Source organism: Falco rusticolus, chromosome 10 (assembly GCF_015220075.1).
Source record: "Falco rusticolus isolate bFalRus1 chromosome 10, bFalRus1.pri, whole genome shotgun sequence".
Classification (NCBI taxonomy): Eukaryota; Metazoa; Chordata; class Aves; order Falconiformes; family Falconidae; genus Falco; species Falco rusticolus.
The window spans coordinates 8,473,233-8,493,532 of NC_051196.1; the positions used below are offsets into that span (position 1 = coordinate 8,473,233).

The 20,300-nt window shown below is 42.7% G+C and overlaps 2 protein-coding genes across 3 annotated transcripts in view; both read left to right on the forward strand.

The window, feature by feature from the left end:
* The window catches only part of ZNF143 (zinc finger protein 143), a 41,868-nt gene extending 40,729 nt beyond the window's left edge, over nt 1-1,139 (forward strand). Inside the window, exon 17 of the mRNA XM_037402135.1 lies at nt 283-1,139. The gene's annotated coding sequence lies outside the window, so the exon portion shown is untranslated. The remainder of the gene's footprint in view (nt 1-282) is intronic.
* On the forward strand, nt 296-19,939 carry WEE1 (WEE1 G2 checkpoint kinase). Of its 2 annotated transcripts, XM_037402133.1 has the most exons (12): nt 296-391; nt 1,258-1,282; nt 11,903-12,111; nt 12,578-12,644; nt 12,728-12,900; nt 13,832-13,953; nt 14,635-14,781; nt 15,177-15,272; nt 15,354-15,439; nt 15,683-15,853; nt 15,945-16,090; nt 18,505-19,939. In XM_037402133.1, exons 1-12 carry the CDS (start codon nt 384-386, stop codon nt 18,653-18,655), a joined length of 1,401 nt encoding a protein of 466 aa, XP_037258030.1. In that variant the 5' UTR covers nt 296-383; the 3' UTR covers nt 18,656-19,939. The 2 variants fall into 2 exon arrangements, with proteins under 2 accessions (XP_037258030.1, XP_037258029.1); XM_037402132.1 differs by lacking the exons at nt 296-391; nt 1,258-1,282 and adding an exon at nt 9,094-9,854.
* Nucleotides 19,940-20,300: the final 361 nt, after the last annotated feature.

The following is a 20,300-nucleotide window of genomic DNA, read 5'->3' on the forward strand; positions in this document are numbered from 1 at the left end:
ATGAGACTGAAGTTCAAATTATTTATTTATGGCCTTGTATAAATTTTTTCCAAAGTTTATTTATCATAAACCAGATTTTTTTGACATACTAATTGTCATCATAATCCACTATAGTGTATTAAGTCATTAGTGTTAATAGTTATTTTAAACCTTCTAAACCACTACAGGAATGATTAAAATAGTAATTAGTCAACCAATTTTGACTACCTGTTTTTAAGAGGAATATTTTCAAATGGTGCATTTGCGGCATTAGTACAAGTACTAATAGTCTATTTTCAACAGTTATGAGTGCCTGCTGCTACACCATTCAATACCTAGGATATGCTGATAATCAGTGCTTTTGAAAATCAGGACACAAGTTACTAGAAAAAAGGGATTAATTAATGACGATGTAAGTACAATGCTCCTCTCCGCCTATCATTCTGTAAAGGAAAAAAATCTGTTGTAGATATGTCTAACATACAGTAAAACATAACTTTAATTTTATTTTTTTTTATGAAAACTCTTGTCTTGTTAGTAAGCTTGTTAAGCAAGTTAAAATTTTTTGGCTTCATGTAAGGTTTAGTGCTTATTTTAGAGGAGTGTCAAGAGCGCTCTGAAACTGAAGCCTCACTTTTTACCTTCTCAAGGGAAGGATTAAACATCTTCTGGATGAAGTGTTAATCAAGTAATCATTTTATAAGTATTGTGAGGTACACATTTGACATGAAAAATGAAGTCCATAACTATGTACCTTGAGGTATTTGACCTCAAAAAGGCCAAGTTTGAATAGAGTGAAGCTGATTTATTGTGAATTACTCTATCAGTGTGGGTTGCAGCCTTTTATGTTTTTCATACAGATGGCCATCTGAAAAGTGCAATGAAAGAATACAGTACTGTGGGATAGAAGTGGACAAAGCAAAAACTATTCTCTGGATACATTACAAAGTCAAACCTGGAAACATTGAGGTTGTCTGTAACTTTTGTATAGGATTGAGGCTGCTTGCTCACTTAGGTGCCAGTTTTCCTGAAGTGTTGTAATTCTTTATATCCCATGGAGATAAATGTACTATGCAAGGAGGATTAATTGCCTGTCAACTAGATCAGTTTCTTAGTACTTATCACCTTTTAGAAATTAAAGATGTATCATTTGACATGAATGTTCAAGATTTTTTTTTTCTTAAATTTCATTGCTAATAGTTTCTGGAAACGGTGGCTGGAATGGTGGCTTTGACTTAGCAAAGAAATAACCAGTTCTTACTTCTTCTCGTTTCCCAGGATGTTTTCTGACCACTGTAAAAATGTGAGTATTCTTTCTTTTTCATACTAGCTGGTTTGCTGCAAGGCATTCAGAACGAGCTCAGTCAGGAAAAGCTGCAGTATTTTTAACATTACTTCTCTTGACAGTTATTCTTGCGAAACTCCCAAGTCAAAGGTTATGCTTCTCTGTTGTGCTAGCTACCCTTGTAAAGGAAAATATACTTACTGAATAAATAAGCCAGGCCTCTCAGCTATGAGGCCCGTGTTCATAACAGACTTGTTTTCAGAGTGGAGAGACCTGTATGATTTTCCTCGCTGCTTCCATGCAGACCGGCTTTGAAGGTGCTGTTCTGGCAACCTGATACTGCGTGTTGGTGAAGGACCTGTAGTGGAGATTAGACCTAAATGGGGTTAGGTAGGAGTAGTGGCAAAAAGGACTTCAAGAGCAGGAAACAAAGAATATGGCAAAAAGGACTGGGCATGTGGCAGTAGGAATCTCTGTCCTTTCCCCGTAGATTTCACTCCTCTCTTTGAAAGTTCTGTATCAAAGGGAATACTTTGGCACGCTAGAAGGAAATAAATTCTGAAAGAGGAATCCTGTAAAGTAAAGCAACTCAGTATATTGCTTCCTCTTACAAACTGGCTCCCACATTTCCATCATTCACAGTCACAACTTCTCTTTCAGATTTGAATTCCAGGCCTACACCAACTCCTCCCTTAAAGGAGTAAAACAAAAACCTCTCTAGAGTTTGCAGTCAACTTTACCCTTTTAAATGATTCTACAGTTTTTCACCACTTTGGGCTTTGCTTTTCTTTACTGTAGTTCAGTGCCTCTCCTGATAGTAAAAAGAGAGAAACCATTCTTTTTGGTGCTCAGGGCTGATGACCTGTTGTGCCAGACACACTACGCATAACAATAGGACAGTTTTTACCCTAAAGAGCTAATGCCAAAGCACACTTGAATAGGCTGACGCTGAAAGAGTGTGTTTTTATAAGAGAGAATCCTGAAGCCTGACGACAGAGTTGTAAACAGCCATAATCCCTGATGGTTTAATTAATCTCAGCAACCAGCTGACCGATACCAGAGGTACTCAGGCACAGTGCCGGAGACAAGGCACGTGGTGGCTTCTTAGATAGTCCAGATAAACAAAATGTCTGAGCTTGGACGGCAGTTCTTCCTGAACTTTACTCTAGTTCCTAACCCTCGTAACCCCTCAAATACTGCCAGGAGTAATTTGTTTGACTGGGTGCTCTGGTTTCTTTGATGGTCGTGCTATACTAGAACACAGAAAAAATCGCTTTGCATGCTGTGTACTTCTCACTAGTGCTGAGTCAGGGAGCCTTCCCCAGGGGCAGGAAGCTATTTAACCTGTATTTAGCCACCAGGAAAAGATGGTATGGAGTAAGGATGCGATGAAGAGGTTTTCTGAATCTGGCAGCTTCAGCACTACATCTGTTGAGGTTAGTGAGCTTGCACACCTTGGGTTGACCATAGCTTCTACTTACCAAGATGTGGAAGTGCCCTGTAACAAACCTATTTCAGTCACTCTTAGTTTGTCATTGAATGAAAACAATCAAATGCTCTTAAAATTTACTGTGTAATTTTCAAATGTAGCACAGATGAACTTTCACTAATGGGTGGTAAGCAAACTGATTTTCTTAAGCAGTAGGGCGTTAAGAGACTCGAAATGAAGGGTTCCTTTAGAACTTTAAAAATATATTTATTCAGCCTGCATATTTTTTGTCTTGAACAAGATAGAAATTAACACATGCCTTGTGTTTGCAGGTGCATAAATTCAAACTCCAGCTGGTCGTTGAAATTAATTTTTTAGATAGAAACTTTTTTCTTGCAGAGCAATATATATTTGAACACCAGATCCCCTAAAAGTATTTTATGCTCCATTGATAAAAACCTTCCAAAGTTTAGACCCCTATGACAAGAGATCAAAGAATGAAGGGCCACTTCCAGTTCATGTGTTGTAAATAAACTACACTCCAAGTAAGGCATTGAAACAAGTATTTTTTCCTCCTTGTGATAATGTAGCTTAAGTGTTGCCAGCAGTTTGATGCTGGTTTTCATTCTGCTAGTAAAGTTCACTTGGCCAAAGGAAAATGTAATCTAATTAGACCATCACCATTAGCAGTAAGTAGTTGACACCTAACCCTATCAGCAATGTGATACCAGACTTTTTCAACTGAGGGTTATATTCAAAGGAGACTTCAATTACCCCAATAAACATACAAGCTTATATCAACAAGAAAGGATTTTGTCCTACACATTTTGTCTGTATATTTATCTCTAATGGAAATGTGACCCCCTTAAATCCCATCCATCTCAGGTTCTGAAGTAGTAAGAAATTTTATTTGGATTATTTTTGTATTTTACTCTTAAGGAATGGCAGCAAGTGATTGTGCGGAACTTCTTCTGTAACAAAAAATGTCTTACATTACTGTCAAACCCCCAGCATTTTACTCTTTCCTTTGTTTAAACCCCTCACCAGCCTTTATGTTGACGGGCTGCTGTATTTTACTTATTTTTCTGGGGAGTTTTAGACTCTGTGGTGTTACTACTTGTTTCTGTAGTATTTGGCTGAGAGGCTTCTGAGCAGGTATCTTAGTCAAGACAAGGGAAAGAAGCCAGCTTCCTAACATCTGGCAGGTCTGCTGGCATAACAGAAACTACCACATGGCTGTAGAAAGCTCCTGGAGAAATGACAATGTTCCAAAGCTGCATCTCCAGGAGGCTTTTTGCTTTGGTGTAGAGCTAATTCCGATTTGCATATAGGTTGTAATGACTAAAAATCAGAGAGTACAAGAATGGTTTGCGGGACAGGCAGGATTAGCTGCTTTTTGGTTTTAAACTGATACATTCAAGACAATAAGAAACAGATTTTTCAATGTATGTAGGTTCCTGAGGTTTGGGAAGAACGTGGCTGAGCTTCTTGAAACTCTTTACTAGGCTTCTATCTGCATCTCTAAAAATGTTTGCAAAATGTCTGACCTTAAATGATATGCATAAGAGATTATTAAAATGAATAGGAGTAAATTTTTAAAAAATTACCTGTTTTATGGTTTTGCATGTTCCCTGAAGGAGAAAAAAGAAGGTGGTTAGTGATACTGGTGTATTAGTAGTGACTATTTAGTTTCTGTGCATTAGACGTTTTAAGGTTTTTAATTGCAGAATCGGTATCTTCTGCTCTATTCTGACATTTTAACTTCACATCAGCACATGGATGGGGCATTCTAATTGCATCTGTTTTCAGTCATGGCAATCATTCTGTCTCTTGAACTTTTAGGACAGTTGGAGGAAATTTCTGATCTGAATACAACTGTAGGGAACAGATTATTTTGCCGTTTTCTTTGTAAGCAGAGCTTTCAAGTGTTAAAAGGCAAGCATACAGGCAGAAAGACTCACTAAAAACTGATTAGAGTGTGTGCTGTCATAGTCATGGAGAAATACTGAATTGTACATGACTGCTTGACAAAACCTGTGCTTTTTAAATGGACCTTTACATTGTAACTTCTGAGTATCTTCAGGTCTTCCCTTAAATTCCCAGATTTTGGGTCCAGAAGCTGCTCTTTATTTTGGAAGGCATCCTAGGTGCTGTCAAAATTCCCATTCTGTTGTCCACCTTGTTCTCTTGTTCTTACTATTTACACTTCCTGGGTGAATACATCCTTGAGAAATGCTCTATCTGCATGCAGACTGTAGGCTAAAAAGAGTAAAAGGACTGGCAGCATCAGCTACAGGCATATCTTTGGACAAAAAGTCCACCTTTGATGGAGAACCCATTCAACTCTGGACCTTGTAATGAAACAAAAGAAGTTGCCAGCTAACATCAGCAGTTTAGCAGCACAATCCCAGGTAAAATAATCTTTAAACTGTTCATCTTTAAGCTGTCTGCCCTGTAGATAACACATCCCAGTTAGCACACTACCACTAAGACCTGTTAGCCCTGTATATGCCAAGTCTTGCATGAACACTGGAACTCCATCACCAGCACTGGTGAAAAGCACACTCACGCTGGTCCCTAAGTAGCTCCTGAAGTGCAAGAGTAAATCTGGGAGTAGCACAGATCTGTCCCTGCTCTCAGTTCTCCAGCAACAGCATTGGCACAGGTTGACTGTCGTGTTTCTGGTTTTCATGTAATTAACTTGACCTTCCTCCTCTTCTGCTTTTTCATTCTGTTGTTTACCCTTCTCAGAATATAAACTCATCGTGGTTTCACAGCTATGCTGGCTGATGTAGAATGGGTTTCATCTGCTTTTTGGCAGAACTCTTCCAATTTGGTCAAAGTGGTTTTGGGGGATTGCAGAAGAAAGAAGTGCAGGAAATCCTGACAAGGTGGCAGTGTATCCACTTCTGTGGCAGTTTCCTCTGACAGCTAGACAAATTGGCTATTGTTCCATTTCTTTCCCATTCATCATTATTTGGGTTCCCCTGCTACCTGCAAAAGAAGGAACAAGGGTTTTTCTTAAGCTTGAGCTTGAAAACTCCTCGTTAAAAGCAGCTGTTTGACAGTGAGTGCGTGCTGCCTCAGACATATTTCTGGTAGCAAAACCTTCAGTGCACTAGACTGATTTTTTTTTTTTTTTTTTTTTTAATTTAAAAACAAGCCAATTTTACAAATATCCTGAAAATTCTTAAACTACTCAAATTTGTAGGAATACCAGTCAGGCACTGCTTGGACATCAGGTTTTATGTGCTGTTACACCTATTTGGAGGATCAGGGCTTTAGTTTGCGAGATCTGTGGAGGCTCAAAGGTGCAATTTAATCAGCTTCAGAAAATTTGGGATGAATTTGCCTTGGAGAGTACAGTGTAGTGGAAGCCTGCAGAGCTGTTCCCCACTCACCACTCTTCCTCCCGTGATGATGTCCATTGCTAGTGTGATCTTTGTCTAAGGGAATTGGCTCTGTGGTGCTTTTTAGTCTGGCTGTTTGTAGGCCTCCTAATGATAATTATAGTGGACAGGTGCTGGACAGAATAGCCAAGTTGCAACACTCAGTCTAGGGGAAATTATTTTCTCTCCAACACAACCGTTTATGGTCCTGTCATACTACAGCAAAATAACAACTGATGCAAATTCAGAACAGCACTTATGTAGAGCCTATGAATGTGGTCTTTATATAGGAACTACGTGTTTTGTGATAGTTACACATTTATTCAGTACTTCCCTTTGTTAGTTGATCTCAGTTTGGAAATAAACTTTCTTTTAACACAATTGTGTTACTGCTGTTTCTTTCTTTCTCTGTTCTTTTTTTCCTTTTCTGTCCTATCTGTCTTCTCTTCAGTTCCTTCTCTGTAGGAACTCTGAATTGTTCCATTTGATTTTGTCCCAGTTAAACTGTTCCAGTGATTAGCAATTCATTTGTTAAAGTCTATACAATAGGGCTTCTGAATTTGTTTGTCACTTCACTAAATACCTGTGTCTGTAAGCTCCAGAGGGGAGTGCAGCACCAGTTATATTTAGGTTGAATTTGGGAAGGAAACTGCAGCTTTGACATTTCAGGGGGAAGGTTTTATTGAAAGCTTAAATTCTTTAATCTTTTTTAGACAAACGGAAACTTCATATATGACTGAAGCAAGCCACAGCTAGTGGCTGGGACATTTTGAGTCGCTTACTAGGAACTGCATTTGCATCTCCCTCTGTGGGCTGTTAACTGAGAGAAGAGATGGAGGTTGTATTTTTTTAATAGGCTTCTCTTACATCGTCTGTTTGAAACCTTGAATGCTTCAGTTAGTGCTTGCTACAGAGTGCATTTCAGTTTTTAAAAGTAGTGTTTTTAACTGGACATTATTGTGGTTCTAAATTATTGCATGCCAAGCATTGTTTACGGCACTTGGTTTGATGTAGCTGTATCTCAGTAAATGCTGCCCAGTCCTGTTTTCATAGGTTATGTTGGCTGCTTTCAGTTTTCTGAAACGTTTCAGGAGGCTTCCATAATCTGAAGAACTGTGTTCTTATGGCTCACCACTGCTTGTCCTGAAAACAAAAACTGTCTTAAGCTTTCAGGCCATTGAAAGTTGAGGAATGTGTAAGGACGTGATCTTTAAACATAAATGTTTCTATGTAGGCCTTAGAAGAGAGAAGGGTAGTGACCCACATGTCTTGAGGTGACTGTTCTCTGAGAAAAACCATTTCACTGCGCAGGCACAGGGTGCATGTGTGAGTACAGACTTACACTGATGGCTGCTCTGCTCAGTTTAAAACACTCTTACGCTCGTATGGTACTGGTGGCACAGGCGGTTGCTCTCACACTCTGCTGGTTCAGTCCCTGCAGGTACCAGTGAGAGCTGTTGGGGACAGTTGTGCTGCCCTGTGTGGCAGCTCTCCACAAAGAAACAGGGCGTGTTCAGGCAGAACAGGTTAAAAAAGAGGAGAAATCACTAGGAGGAGTATGGGATACTACCATTCCTGGCGTATTTCTATGTCCTAAAAACACACGTGGCATTGAAGAGCGTCAGTTGTTGGTGTGAAAAAGGGCGGGGAAATGATGCTGGTGTTTGTTGTTTGGGCCTCAGCAGAGGTAAAAATAATTTTCAGTTGGTGATGCAGGTGTCGCTTTCCAGCAGGCAGCAGCAAGGGGCCTGCGAGTCCGGCAGCAGCAGGCAGGTCTGTGCCCGGGCTGCAGCCCCGGGAGCTGGGGCCATGCCCAAAGTTGCTTCTGAGGCTTCTCCCCACAGACACGGGGGCCCAGCAGCCCTGCAGCAGGAGATCAGCAAACCACAGAATCACGGTTGTGTACAAATGTCTACGTTCTGTTGGCTGGGCCTAAGTTTAGATTGTTACCTGTGAAGCTTTCTGGGCTCCGGGTGAGGTCGTGCTGCCGTTTGCAACAGGTGAGGGGGCTGCCCTCCAGGCCAGGAGGGGTGGGCTTTGTTGGGGGGCATGGGCTGGCAGGCCGGGGCTGTGCTGCAGGGTCCGAGCATCCTGCGTGCCCCCAGCTCCCAGGGGAGCAAGCCCCCATGCTGGCTGTAGGCCCAGGGGACAGGCAACCTGCATGCCTCCCAGGGGAGCGAACCCCAGCGCTGGCCGCAGGCCCGGGGGCTGGTGTGCCCGCCTGGAGGGGCTGTCAGCAGGGACACACACCTGGCCTGGTTTGGGCTCCCGGGACTGTGGAAAAACCTGTTTTTTCCAGGACCTTTGTTACCCAAGGGGTTCATTTTAAGGTGGTTTGGTACAGGAGAGAGATGGGCAGCTGTGTTTGTTGGGCTGCACCTCATCGAGGAGGTACGAGACACGGAGTAAAGGCGAGAGACGAAACTGCGGCCCCACAGGGAGATGGCCGGCCCGGTGCATGGCGCCCGCTGTCAGTGACAGCGGTAGCCGTTAGCATCCGCAGCACGGGGCGCTGTGTTTGAGGCTCCGGTGTTTCTGACTGCGCTTTAAATCACGTGCATGGATTTATTTGGGTTGTACTGATATTTTTGGTTTAGCTACACCCAGCCCTCTTCAGCCGGCCTGGAAGTTGTTGTTAGTTCTCGGGCACATGGGATGTCTGCGCGCTCCCTCCGCGCCCCAGCGGGAGGCAGAACCACCCGGCTGGGCTCCGCGGTGCACCGCGGTCGTGCCGCGCCGCTCCGCGCTCCCCGGCGGTGCGGTGCGGTGGGGTGCAGCCCCGGCCGTGCCCCAGCTCCGCCGCGCTGGGCGGGGCCGCGCCCGCGGCTAAGATGGCGCCGCGCCCGCGCCTCACCGGGCGGACACGTTCGTGCGGCCGCCCGGGGGCTGGTGTCGGGTGGCGAGCCCCGCCCCCCCGCTCGCGGCGTTCGCGCCAAAGCGCCCCGTGACGCGGCCGTGTGTAGGGCCGCCCCCGCCCTCCGTGTTTTCAAACCGAGTGGGCGTGCGCGATTGGCTGGCGTGCGCGCCACGTGAGTAACGGTCGCGGGAAAGCCGCGGAGTCCGAACGGCGCGAGGCGAGCCGTGCCCGGGGCAGCGCCGCGCGGAGCCGCCAACCGCCGCCGGGACGCAGCGCAGCGCCGAGGGGAGCGGGGCAGCGTGGGCGGCCGGGCGCGGCCGGCAGCGGGACTCGCACCGAGCCGCCATGAGCTTCCTCAGCTTGCAGCAGGCGGCGCCGCCGCGGCGGGTCTCGGCCCGGCGGGCGGCCGCCCCGATCCGGCAGAAGCTGCTGTTCCTGAGCGGCCACAGCGACTGCGAGGAGGAGGAGGAGGACGAGGAGGAGGAAGGCGGCAGCAGCGGCAACAGCACCGGCGAGGACTCGGCCTTCCAGGAGGCGGACTCGCCGCTCTCGGCGGCTCGTACCCCGGCGCGGGGCGACCCGCCCCTGCTGGAGGAGAAGGAGGAGGAGGAAGAGGAGGAGGAGATGGAGTCCGCGGCGGCGCCGCTGCCGGACGAGGGGGACTCGTGGGAAGAAGAGGGGTTCGGCTCCTCGCCGGTGAAGTCGCCCGGAGCCTACTTCATGGCCGGCTCGCCCTCGCCGCCGCCCCCCCACAAGGGCCGCCGCTACTGCGGGCGCTCCCCCCCGCCCCCGGCGGCTGGCGGCTACCGGCTGCGGGGCGAGGAGTGCAGCTCGCCGCTGCCCGACTACCCCGGCACCCCCCCCCACAAGACCTTCCGCAAGCTGCGCCTCTTCGACACGCCGCACACCCCGAAGGTGAGGGGCCGCGGGAGGCGGCGTGCCCGGCCGTTGGAACGCGAGGGTTAGGTTAGGGGGCGGCGGGAGCCCCGCCCCGCCTGCCCGACGGTGGGCCCGGCCGTTACGGTTACGCAACCGGCGGGGGGCGAGCTCCGGGCGCCGGTGGGCCCGGGGGAGGGGGGCGGCTGCGGGCGCCGCGCCCCCGCGTGGCTGCCCGGCCCGGCCGAGTGCGCCCGCGGGGCACGGCGGGGGCACGGCGGGCCCTCCCGGTCGGGCTGCCGGCGGGGCGGCGGCCTGCACCGTGCCCCGCGGCGGGCGTGGGGCGAGCCCCTTACCCCAACACACCGAGACACGTATTTACACAGGTATTGTTCGTACCCAAAAAATATATCGGCACCCTGCTTTTTGCAATATTTTGTGGAACGAGATAGGCGAAAGTAAGATATTAAACTCTTCTAGTTAAGGGTTTTAGCGTCCTGTGTGTATTTTTACCTTTATAACCAGGAATTTAAACTTGAGCTGGGTTTTGCTCCTGCCAGCAGGGGCTGGGTACGTCCTGTTGGGGGCTGCTGCTGCTGTACCCTGCGCTCTTCTGCATCGGATGCCGATGCTGTTAAACTGAGGGATTTGAAAGCTTAAAGGGGTATGTAGCTCTTAACTCTGTCAATAACACACTTTAGGAAGGCGTTTCAACTTTTGAACTCGGCCCTCATGTAAAAACGCCGGATAGCGAATTTAAATCTAATGATAATAGGCTTGCTTTCTTCATTGCTTTTCCTATAGCCCTTTAGAAGTAATCCATGGATAATCCCTGTGGATAATCTCCCAGGGGTCTATAGACTGAAAACACTACTGATTTAAGGTGTGAGGAAGGCAGCCTTGTTAATTGGTTTTCTACAGCTTCTATCAAACGAGGTTTCACTGGTAGAAATCAGTGGTACGTGTTCGGAAGCCATAGAATTGGTGATGATCTTGTACCGAGTGAGGAGGAGACACTTCAGAGAAACGAGTCTTGTGGATTGTGACACCAAAAACCAAGGTCTTGACACTGCAGTTCAATGGGATTCTTAAAATTAGGTGCCCAAATTCTACATGAGTTATCTTGGGAAAGGTTATTTTTGGAATCTGGAAGAATCAGTTGGTTAAGGGGTCCAGTGGAAATACTGAAATGTGTGTTGAGATACACACACAGTATTAAAGGTCATCATCTAGTCTAGATTTGGGGAGTGCATGTTGAGATTCCCAACTACTGAGCTGTCTTCCCTATGGTAGTTTAGGCTTTAGTGAAGTCACATCTTTATTTTGAAAGGTGCTGCCAGGATAAGGCAGTACTCCTGCTTGTGATCCAGTAAGTCATTGCTTGGCATCCTCACCAGGATGTCTGAGACTCAGGTGCGAACTTCCCTGCCTAACTGGGAGAGGTTTCATCACTTGCCTGGAAAATGCCTGGTTGTGGCAAATTACCACCAGAAAGATCTGTTTCAGGTATTGAACTGACAGCGTGATGTCAGGTGCTGTCAATTTTTGATCATTTTTTTTGTAGATCCGTGAGAAGGTATTTTCTTTCATTAGCTCGCTTTTCCCCTCCCCCCCCCCCCCCCCCCCCCCCCGTTTGCCCCCTAAATTTGTAGTCACCAAAGGTAATTTCCTATGTCTGATGTACCTTATATATCTGAAAGTCATGGTGATAACAGCATGGGATGGTCCACCAGTTTCATCAGTTCTCATTTCATGGACAAAGAATTGTCCAAGAAGTTTTAAGTGATGACATGATTAAAGACAGAAAAATACTGCTGCCATCTTTCCTGTCTTTTTAAAAATTATTTTAACATTAAATGTTTCCTTTAACTGTTTTTGTGTAGAGTGTAAACCCTAATAGTTTATTTGGAATTCTTTATGATGGCAATGCAGGGATTTGAACAACTCATGCTAACGTTGATTAGACAATATTGTAATGATGGCTTTTGAGCATGACCTCACTGTTGTATGTCTAAAGCAATACTGAGGCCATAAATGTGTTGTCCTCCACAACCTTTTGGTTTGGTTTTTTTTTTCCCCTTACATAGAGTTTGCTTTCGAAAGCACAAGGAATGGGTTCCAGCTCAGTCAAACTTCGAGGAGGCTCTCTATTTATGAATGTTGGGAAATCAGAGAAGCAAGAAGAAGATATTAGACAAACGCCTCATGTGAACATCAATCCCTTCACTCCTGATTCCATGTTCCTTCACAACTCCGAAGGAAAGTGTCGCAGCAGGAAGAGAACGCACTGGAACGAGTGAGTAACTTGTGTCTTCCTTTGTTAAGCTTATCTTTAGAACTACTTTTAGCTGCAAAAGTCCTGTTAGAAATTGCTTCTGTGGAAGTATTTTTCCTTGCAAATTGTTAGTGATGCATAATACAGCTCTGCTTTGAGATGCACATTATGAAATAACCATTTAGCGTGAGATCTTTTGATTAGTATACAGGTCTCTTTTTACTTGACTGAATGAGCTATGGACAGAGTCTTTTCTTGAGGGGAAAAAAAGACATTAAATACTAGTATGAAACATGAAGACAGAAATTACAAAGATAGTAGCATGGTACCTTTATTTTACGAGTTTGTGCTTACAAATGTCTAGCATTTGGTTAAACAGGTGGAATGGGAGAATTAGAGCTCAAGAGCAATTAACAACTGCTAGACTTCAGTTTTAAGTTTGCTTAAGCCATATTACTTCTGCAAAAGTAACTGGTGTGAATTTCAGCTCTTGTGGAGAGGACATGGAAGCAAGTGATGGAGAGCCTCAAGATGAAATTATCAGACCTGCTAAGGTAATTAATTTTTAGAACTTAGTATCAAGTTTGGCAGCTTGTGGATCTGCAGGTCAAAGTATTTTCCTTCCTAATCTTTGCAGAGGATAACAATAACAGAAAGTAATATGAAGTCACGGTATGCAACTGAATTTCATGAGTTGGAGAAGATCGGATCTGGGGAATTTGGTTCTGTGTTTAAATGTGTGAAGAGGCTTGATGGCTGTATTTATGCAATAAAGCGATCCAAGAAACCTTTAGCTGGCTCAGTGGATGAGTGAGTATATCCTGCTATTAAAAGTTAAAAGTCACCTCTTGATGCTTCTTCCTCCCATGTCTCTTTGTATTGGTGTCTAAAGAAGGCATTTAAGAGAAAAGTATAAATATACTTTAATTAAATGTAAAACAGATAAAATTTTTAAGTCACTTTACATTGGGTTGTTTTTGTTTTTTTTTTTTTTTTAAATACTGTGCAGTACTGGGGAGGAAAGCCTTCTTGGCCTGCCTCTCTCCTAGCAGGTGACTTTTATCATCTGGAAGGTAAGAGTAATGCTTACATGCGTTAATAGCAGGAGGGACTATATGAATAAACTGGAGTGATGATGGTTTGAGAGATGAAAGAGAAGCAACATTCCCAACTAAGTTTCATCCTTGTCAACCTGAGTGACATGCAGATTACTTAAGTCTTTTTCGGGAGTATTTCTTGTCATTTGTGAATGAGCTTACAATTCATTACTCTTTTCCCCCCACTGTTGTAATAGTTATAATACAAAACTCCACAAGTTTGAGTTGCTCAAAATTGCAAACCAGACTGACACACAGGAAGTTAGGAATATTGAGTTTAATCATACTCCTGGCTTATGATGATCATTATTTTTTTTCCTAAAACTTCAGTGATGCTTCTCAAAGCTTGCTGCTGCTGCTGGTTGGAAAGTATGTAATTGAAGTGGCAGCTCGCTCAAGAATTACCTGCAACAAAACCTATTTTTTGATGTTCCCATATACTTAGTCTTTTAATACAATTTAAAACATTTTAGCTGTTTGGATGTAGACCCTAAGGTGCCATAGAACTGAATGTGAAGATTTTAAAATTGAAATCTGAGCTGGCAGAGGGGCATGATACTATAATAAGTGTTTCTATCAAGCTGAAATTGGACTTAATTTCCCCTCATGTTCTTGTGTGCTGTTATTTTTTGTGACTGTAACAGGCAAAATGCTTTAAGAGAGGTCTATGCACATGCAGTTCTGGGACAGCATTCTCATGTAGTAAGATACTACTCTGCATGGGCAGAAGATGATCACATGCTTATACAGAATGAATATTGCAATGGTAAGTAAAGTTTACTGCTTGTTCTGAATTTACTTTAAAAAAACCCCACCCTTATTTTTGAAGATACACAGGTATCGCTACAAATCCCTAGCACTGATCAGGAAATAACTGACCTACATGTAGCTCATGTCATTGCTGTCTCAAAAGTGTCTGGTGTTTCTTTCTGTTGGAAAAGGCGTTACCAGATACATGAAGCAAAAACTATACAAAATTGCAGACAAAAAGTCTTAAGTGTTCAAGAATATTGGAAATACAGTGAGGTATTTGCAAGCAGCAAAACTGTTCTTCTGTACAACAGTACAATTCGGAATAAGAGAAAATTAACAGAGGATTTCCTTTAAAAAGGGAGATGGACCTGATTTCCGAAGCTTTTTGCTACAGTTGGTATCCTGCCAGAGATATGGAAGAGGGATAGAGGTTTTTTTTTCCCTTGTGTTGTTATCATGTTTATTTGCACAGCAACTACAGCAGAAAAGAAATGTATTATTTAACGTGTCTATAAGGAGGGGAGTAGTACTGCACTGGATTTTACACTTAGTGTGTTTCACCAGCAAGTTCTTGGTGGTATATTTACTGTCAAATTTGGAAGCCAGTTGTACTTAACTTTTGGCAGCAGGTTGTCATTGCTTTCTCAACTGTTTGATGTAAAACAATATGTTGTTTTCTTTAATGTTTATTTAGGTGGCAGCTTAGCAGATGCCATAAGTGAAAATTACAGGAATATGCATTATTTTACTGAACCAGAACTGAAGGACCTGCTACTTCAGGTGGCTCGAGGCTTAAAGTACATTCATTCCATGTCACTGGTGCACATGGATATCAAACCTAGTAAGTTTGTAAACTGCTTTACTCTATATTGACAACTTCCTTAGTTAATTTAATCTGCTGTAGAAAAACAAGCAGTTTAGCCACACCTAACTAACTGTAAATTCTTCACTGAAGTTCTAAATAGCAGTACGAAGATGTCAGTTATAAAATTGGCTAGCAAACTCAAACTGTTGAGTTTATCTTGGGTCCTGTTTTTGCAATTGACTCCGCTTGCGTAATGCTTGGCTCCCCTCCCAGCAGAGGGCACAGAGTAAGTTACAATTTCTCACTGTACGAACTGGGTGTATATATACAACTAAAACTTCTGTGTGGGTAAAGCAAACTGTTGTGAAACTAGATGAAGTAGAAATTCGACAGAAATGTGGGGTTTTTTTAACAGTTCTGCTCTTTTTCAGGTAATATTTTCATATCAAGGACATCTGTCCCAAGTACAACTTCAGAAGAAGGTGATGATGATGACTGGTCATCTGATAGAGTCATATTTAAAATAGGTGAGAAGCAGCACACTTGCACTTGGAAGAATTGCATTGTCTATTTATCTTCTGAAAATTAACTTTCTTTTCTTTTTGCAGGTGACCTTGGTCATGTAACTCGAGTATCTAGTCCACAAGTCGAGGAGGGTGATAGCCGTTTTCTTGCAAATGAAGTCCTGCAAGAGGTAACTCTTCTGTTTGTGGAAAGCAGCGATGTTAGGTCTGCATGCGGTTCGGAGTAACCAGCTGCTGTCTGCTGCCTCCTCGGTGGAGGAGAAGCTTCCTAAATGGTATCCTCTTGAGCACTGGTAGTACTTAAAGGGGAATATAGTACCATGGATGAGTTCAGTGCTGAATAGTTGTCTGTTAGATTTCTTCTTCCACTGGGTAGTATGTCTAGTAAATTTATTTTTCTTTCTTTTTTCAAGAACTACACTCACTTGCCAAAAGCAGATATTTTTGCTCTTGCTCTGACTGTTGTTTGTGCTGCTGGGGCTGAACCACTTCCAACTAATGGGGATCAATGGCACGAAATTCGACAAGGAAAGCTACCTAGAATACCACAAGTGCTTTCTCAAGAATTAACAGACTTACTAAAAGTAAGAACTCTTGTACTAGAGGCTAACTGGGTTAGCGTAACTTTCTGTATCACTGGCCTTAACTAGAATGCCTTCCTTTCTTTTTCCCAAGGTTATGATTAATCCTGATCCAGAGAAAAGGCCTTCAGCTGTGGCACTAGTCAAACATTCAGTGCTTCTCTCTGCCGCAAAAAAGAGTGCAGAGCAGCTCCGGATAGAACTGAATGCTGAAAAATTCAAAAACTCGCTCTTGCAGAAGTAAGTAGTTCTCTGGGGTTCTTAAATGTATGAAAGCCCATTAGGAAATAAGTTACGATAGCGGAGTGGTGATAACACAGGACCCTCCGGTGTTTCTGCATGAGGCTCACGCATCTGTATGCGCATACACACCTGAGTACAAAGTAGGTTATGCAACTCTAAAAGGAACTTCTTGAACACTCTAAGGGAATCTCAACGACGCTATTAGTATTCAAGGCATACAAAACATTACAGTTTTTAAAAAAACATTTCAAGCATAACGTGTACTTTAGTGACGTGTATAGTGTAACTTATATTTCTGTTATTTGAGCCTCTGTTTTCCTAGGTCATCTGTACGTTGAAACATGTTGGAAAATGTAACATAAATGAGCTGTTTTGAACTTAAATTAAATGGCACGTCAGGAGTGGCGTCAGGAGTGGTGTTGCACTCGACGTGTAGGTTACCAGAGAATCATTTGTATCAGGAGGTCATCTTCTCCTACCCCTTGCTCAAACGCTCAACTCTGAATTAAAGCTTTGATGAAGAGATTCTTCTTAGGAAAGTCTGATATTTGCTTAAGTTTCAGAGAAAGAGTAAGTTAAGAAATCATCTGAGTCTTGCACTGCAGTTAACCTTGCACGTGTTATGCATAATAGGCAGGCTTTTATGAGAGAATATAGAACACCAATTAATTTCTGACTGGCTCATTTTGAATGAAGATGTTAACTTTGCGCTTGGCTTCTCTCCACTGCTTTCTGCTTATCTTGCCATTGCTACAGTCTGAATGTAGCCAGGCCTGCCATTTTAGATGGTTATCTTTTATAATCTCATGAATTACACTGACTGCAGAAAGACTAATTAGACAGCTTGTGCAGGTTATTTATTCAAGGACAGATTTGCTGAGGTTGCTTGCTTGCTTCTATAAAGACAACATGTTTTTGTGTTATGTCAAAGGGAAAGTTGGCAAAACTAATACTTTGTGAAGACTACTTATGGCCTGGCAACAAGTAGAGTACATCCTTATATAGTAACTGTAAATCCAAGTATGATTTAAAAAAGAACACTTATCCACAGTAATTTTTAATGTTGTGTTGGGGTAGTGTCCTATGAAATAGTTCAGGTAGGTATTTCTGGGTTATTTTGTTTTTTTTAAAACACTCCTGCATTTGACCCATTTAAGATAACCTTTGTGTATGTAAATAATCATCAGCGGAAGGAATCCTTGTGAGGAAACTCAGCTTTTCTACTGTCGTCTTCTTCAGAGGAAGGAAGAATTTGAGAATAGACTTCTAGGGAAGAATGGAAGAATATTGTAAAACTTCGCTTCCTGGTAACAGTGTCGGGGGTGGGTGTGCACATGTGTGCATTTGTGACAGATGTTAATTCTTCAGGGAAGATGACTAAAAATTGATCGTGTTCTGTTGCAGTAAACTGTAATGCTTTGTCTTACAAGAATGGGAGTAGCTTATTAAACTAAACCACGTAACTAAATACACCTACACCAATATGCAGCAAGCTTGTTAAATTTGATCTTGCTTTGGACTCCAGATGTGAAGTGAGATTACAAATACCAGTTTTTAATGGTACAGAAAATTCTTTGAGGGATAGTTTGGGATAGGAGAAGGAAAAGAGTATAGGGGTAATGCTTGCACTTAGCCGTATGTCAGCATTTAAGGAAAGGAGAAGGCGGCTGTGTGGGGAAACCCTTCGTTAAAGATAACTTCGCTTTTTAGTCAGACTATTTCATAGCTTTATCCTGAGTTTTCTTTAACTTTAGTCCTCAGACTGAGTATTGGTAATTCTCTGAAACAGGATAGTTGACTTGAGTGATGCACGGGGACAACGTCCTGTACTACCTCAGTGATTCAGACTTGCAGTTTTGGGCTCAGATTTTTGTTAGGCAAAAAAGGTTTAGGTGGTGAAAAGCTTTTGGTGTGGGTATGCAAAAGAAAAAGAATGCTTCCTGACTTGTCTGTTGCAGTTATTTTCATCTATCTATGTTCATCCAAGTGTGTGTGTGTGTCTGTCTGAATCTTCCACAGAAGTTCAGTTGTGGTCAAATGCTTCATTTGGGCAAACTCAGTAATTGGGTTTTCAGTGATTTATCATATGGCTTGTACTAGAAAGTAAACAGCATCCTATCGTGTTCTGGTAACGGAAGTATTTGGCTGCTTTATAAGACGCTAGATTTCAACATCTGAGTTGTGTGAATTTGTCATTTCCTTCTCTTGTTCAAAAGAAAGAACATCTAGGCAAGTAATGAACATCCCGCTTCTGTCCCCTGGGTTGTAAACCGGTGGATGCGAATGATAATGGTCTTAGTGTGACCTAAATTGATGGCAAGTCTTCAGGTTCTGAACTGCTGTAATGCATTTGAAATGCTTGTAGTCCTTACTGATACTGTTGCGTAAGTGTGACTGTCAATGTCTTGCAGAGAGCTGAAGAAGGCACAGATGGCAAAGGCTGCAGCTGAGGAGCGAGCACTGTTCACTGACAGAATGACAACTAGATCTACAACACAAAATAGACCATCTCGACTGATTGGAAAGAAAATGAACCGCTCAGTTAGCCTTACTATCTACTGAGTATGGAGGCTGAAAGAACTGCTGAGGATGGCTATAGCATCTCTGCCAATCTGAAGCCTAAGGAATTGAAGGAAGCATTCAGTTCCTGGCTTCTTGTTCTGTCTTTGATCAGTGTCACTAGTTCTACAGGAATTGCAAGTTTTTACTTTTATAATATGGCTTATTAGCTGTATTAACCATTTGAGTTAATGGACTCATTTCCTATGTTGTTTATAGAGGATCCTGGATGTTAATCCATAAGCCTTTCAGTTACACTGTTAGATGTTACATCGTCCCAGGGTTAACCACTATAGTGGTGTGCTGCTTTGTAGCGTTATGGCATTGTAATAAGTAATATCCCTGATGATCTTTAAGAGGGAGAGAGGGGGCCTTGCTTTGATAGTTACCAATTTTTGTTGTGGGTGTGTTTTTTGTTGTTATTGGTTTTTTTGGGTTTTTTTTTTTTTTTTGTGAGCAAAGGGGAATAAATTTTGAAAGGCAGGCTTTAAGGCCACCTGTACTCAATGTACCTGATGTCAGGTAGACTTTTATTGTGAATTTTATTTGTATATTCAACTGGGAGCACTTTGTAGGCATTGCATAAACCACAGCTTAGAAACCTGTGGAATTAAGTGCCATGTGGAACTGCTGCTATTTTTAGTTTGTTGTTCTTGCTGTAAAGTGTAGCATTAAAACAATCATTATTGTGTTAATAGGCTTCTTGTTAAAAACAATTACGTGAAACAAATCGAAGCTGCATTTTAGTAAAGGCAGCATTTTTTCTCTCAAAGCTAGTGCATTCTGAAATAATGCACCAATGTAATATTTGGACTCTGTATTAGTGTAGTGCAATTGTTAATGTCTTGGCTATTGATGTTTTGTAATTTTCCAATAACATTCTCTTAAATGTTGGTGTTCTCTTGAGTTGTCCATTCTTAAGACTATTGTATTTTTTTTTTTTTTATGTTGGAGTACTTGTAAATAATTGTTTAGTTTAAGTGTTTGGGTTGTTCTTCATCGTTTATGTACATAAAGTTTGATCGTGCTTATAGTATACGATACTGAAACTGCAGTCAGAGATGCCAACAGACAAAGCTTAACTATTGAGTTTTAAATTCTAAAATGAACAGAATGTGGCCGTCAGAGTCTGTTCCAGTGTTGGACCTAGGCTGACAGATGTTGCTAAAAAATAGAGCTGTTTCAATTACTGGCTTGTCTCTTCAATAATTATAGTTTAAACAATGTTTCCGATTTGTGCTCTATTCATACTAGTGTTGAATTTTAATATTAAAAAGTTTTGTTTAATATTGTCTAACACTTATTTAACTCCATAGTTGTGAAAATAAAATCATTGAGTCAGGAATATACTGTGGCAAGTTCTCATCAGATCTGCTTCTTGCTCCTGCATAGCGCTTGTGGAAGATTTTATGTGGAACTGTGTGACAATGGAGAACTGGATGAAACCATGTGAAGAAGACCTGGATCTGAGGTAAGGAGGAAAACCATGAATTGCTGAGAATGGGAAGAGAACTTATTTAGAAGGTGGGAAGAAAACTGGGAGAAATTGGAATAGTTCAGGGAACACAATAACAGCATGTTCTGTAGCATGGATGCAGAATACTTCTGCATTTCTATTCTGCCTCATGTAAAGAAGAGATACAGTAAA

What these genes read in the sequence shown, in the direction of transcription:
- WEE1 (XM_037402132.1), top strand. Translation starts at nt 9,285, where the DNA reads ATGAGCTTCCTCAGCTTGCAGCAGGCGGCGCCGCCGCGGCGGGTCTCG. An exon ending in AAATTATCAGACCTGCTAAG is followed by an intron (nt 12,645 to 12,727) that starts GTAATTAATTTT and finishes TAATCTTTGCAG; the next exon opens with AGGATAACAATAACAGAAAG. An exon ending in AAAAACTCGCTCTTGCAGAA is followed by an intron (nt 16,091 to 18,504) that starts GTAAGTAGTTCT and finishes AATGTCTTGCAG; the next exon opens with AGAGCTGAAGAAGGCACAGA.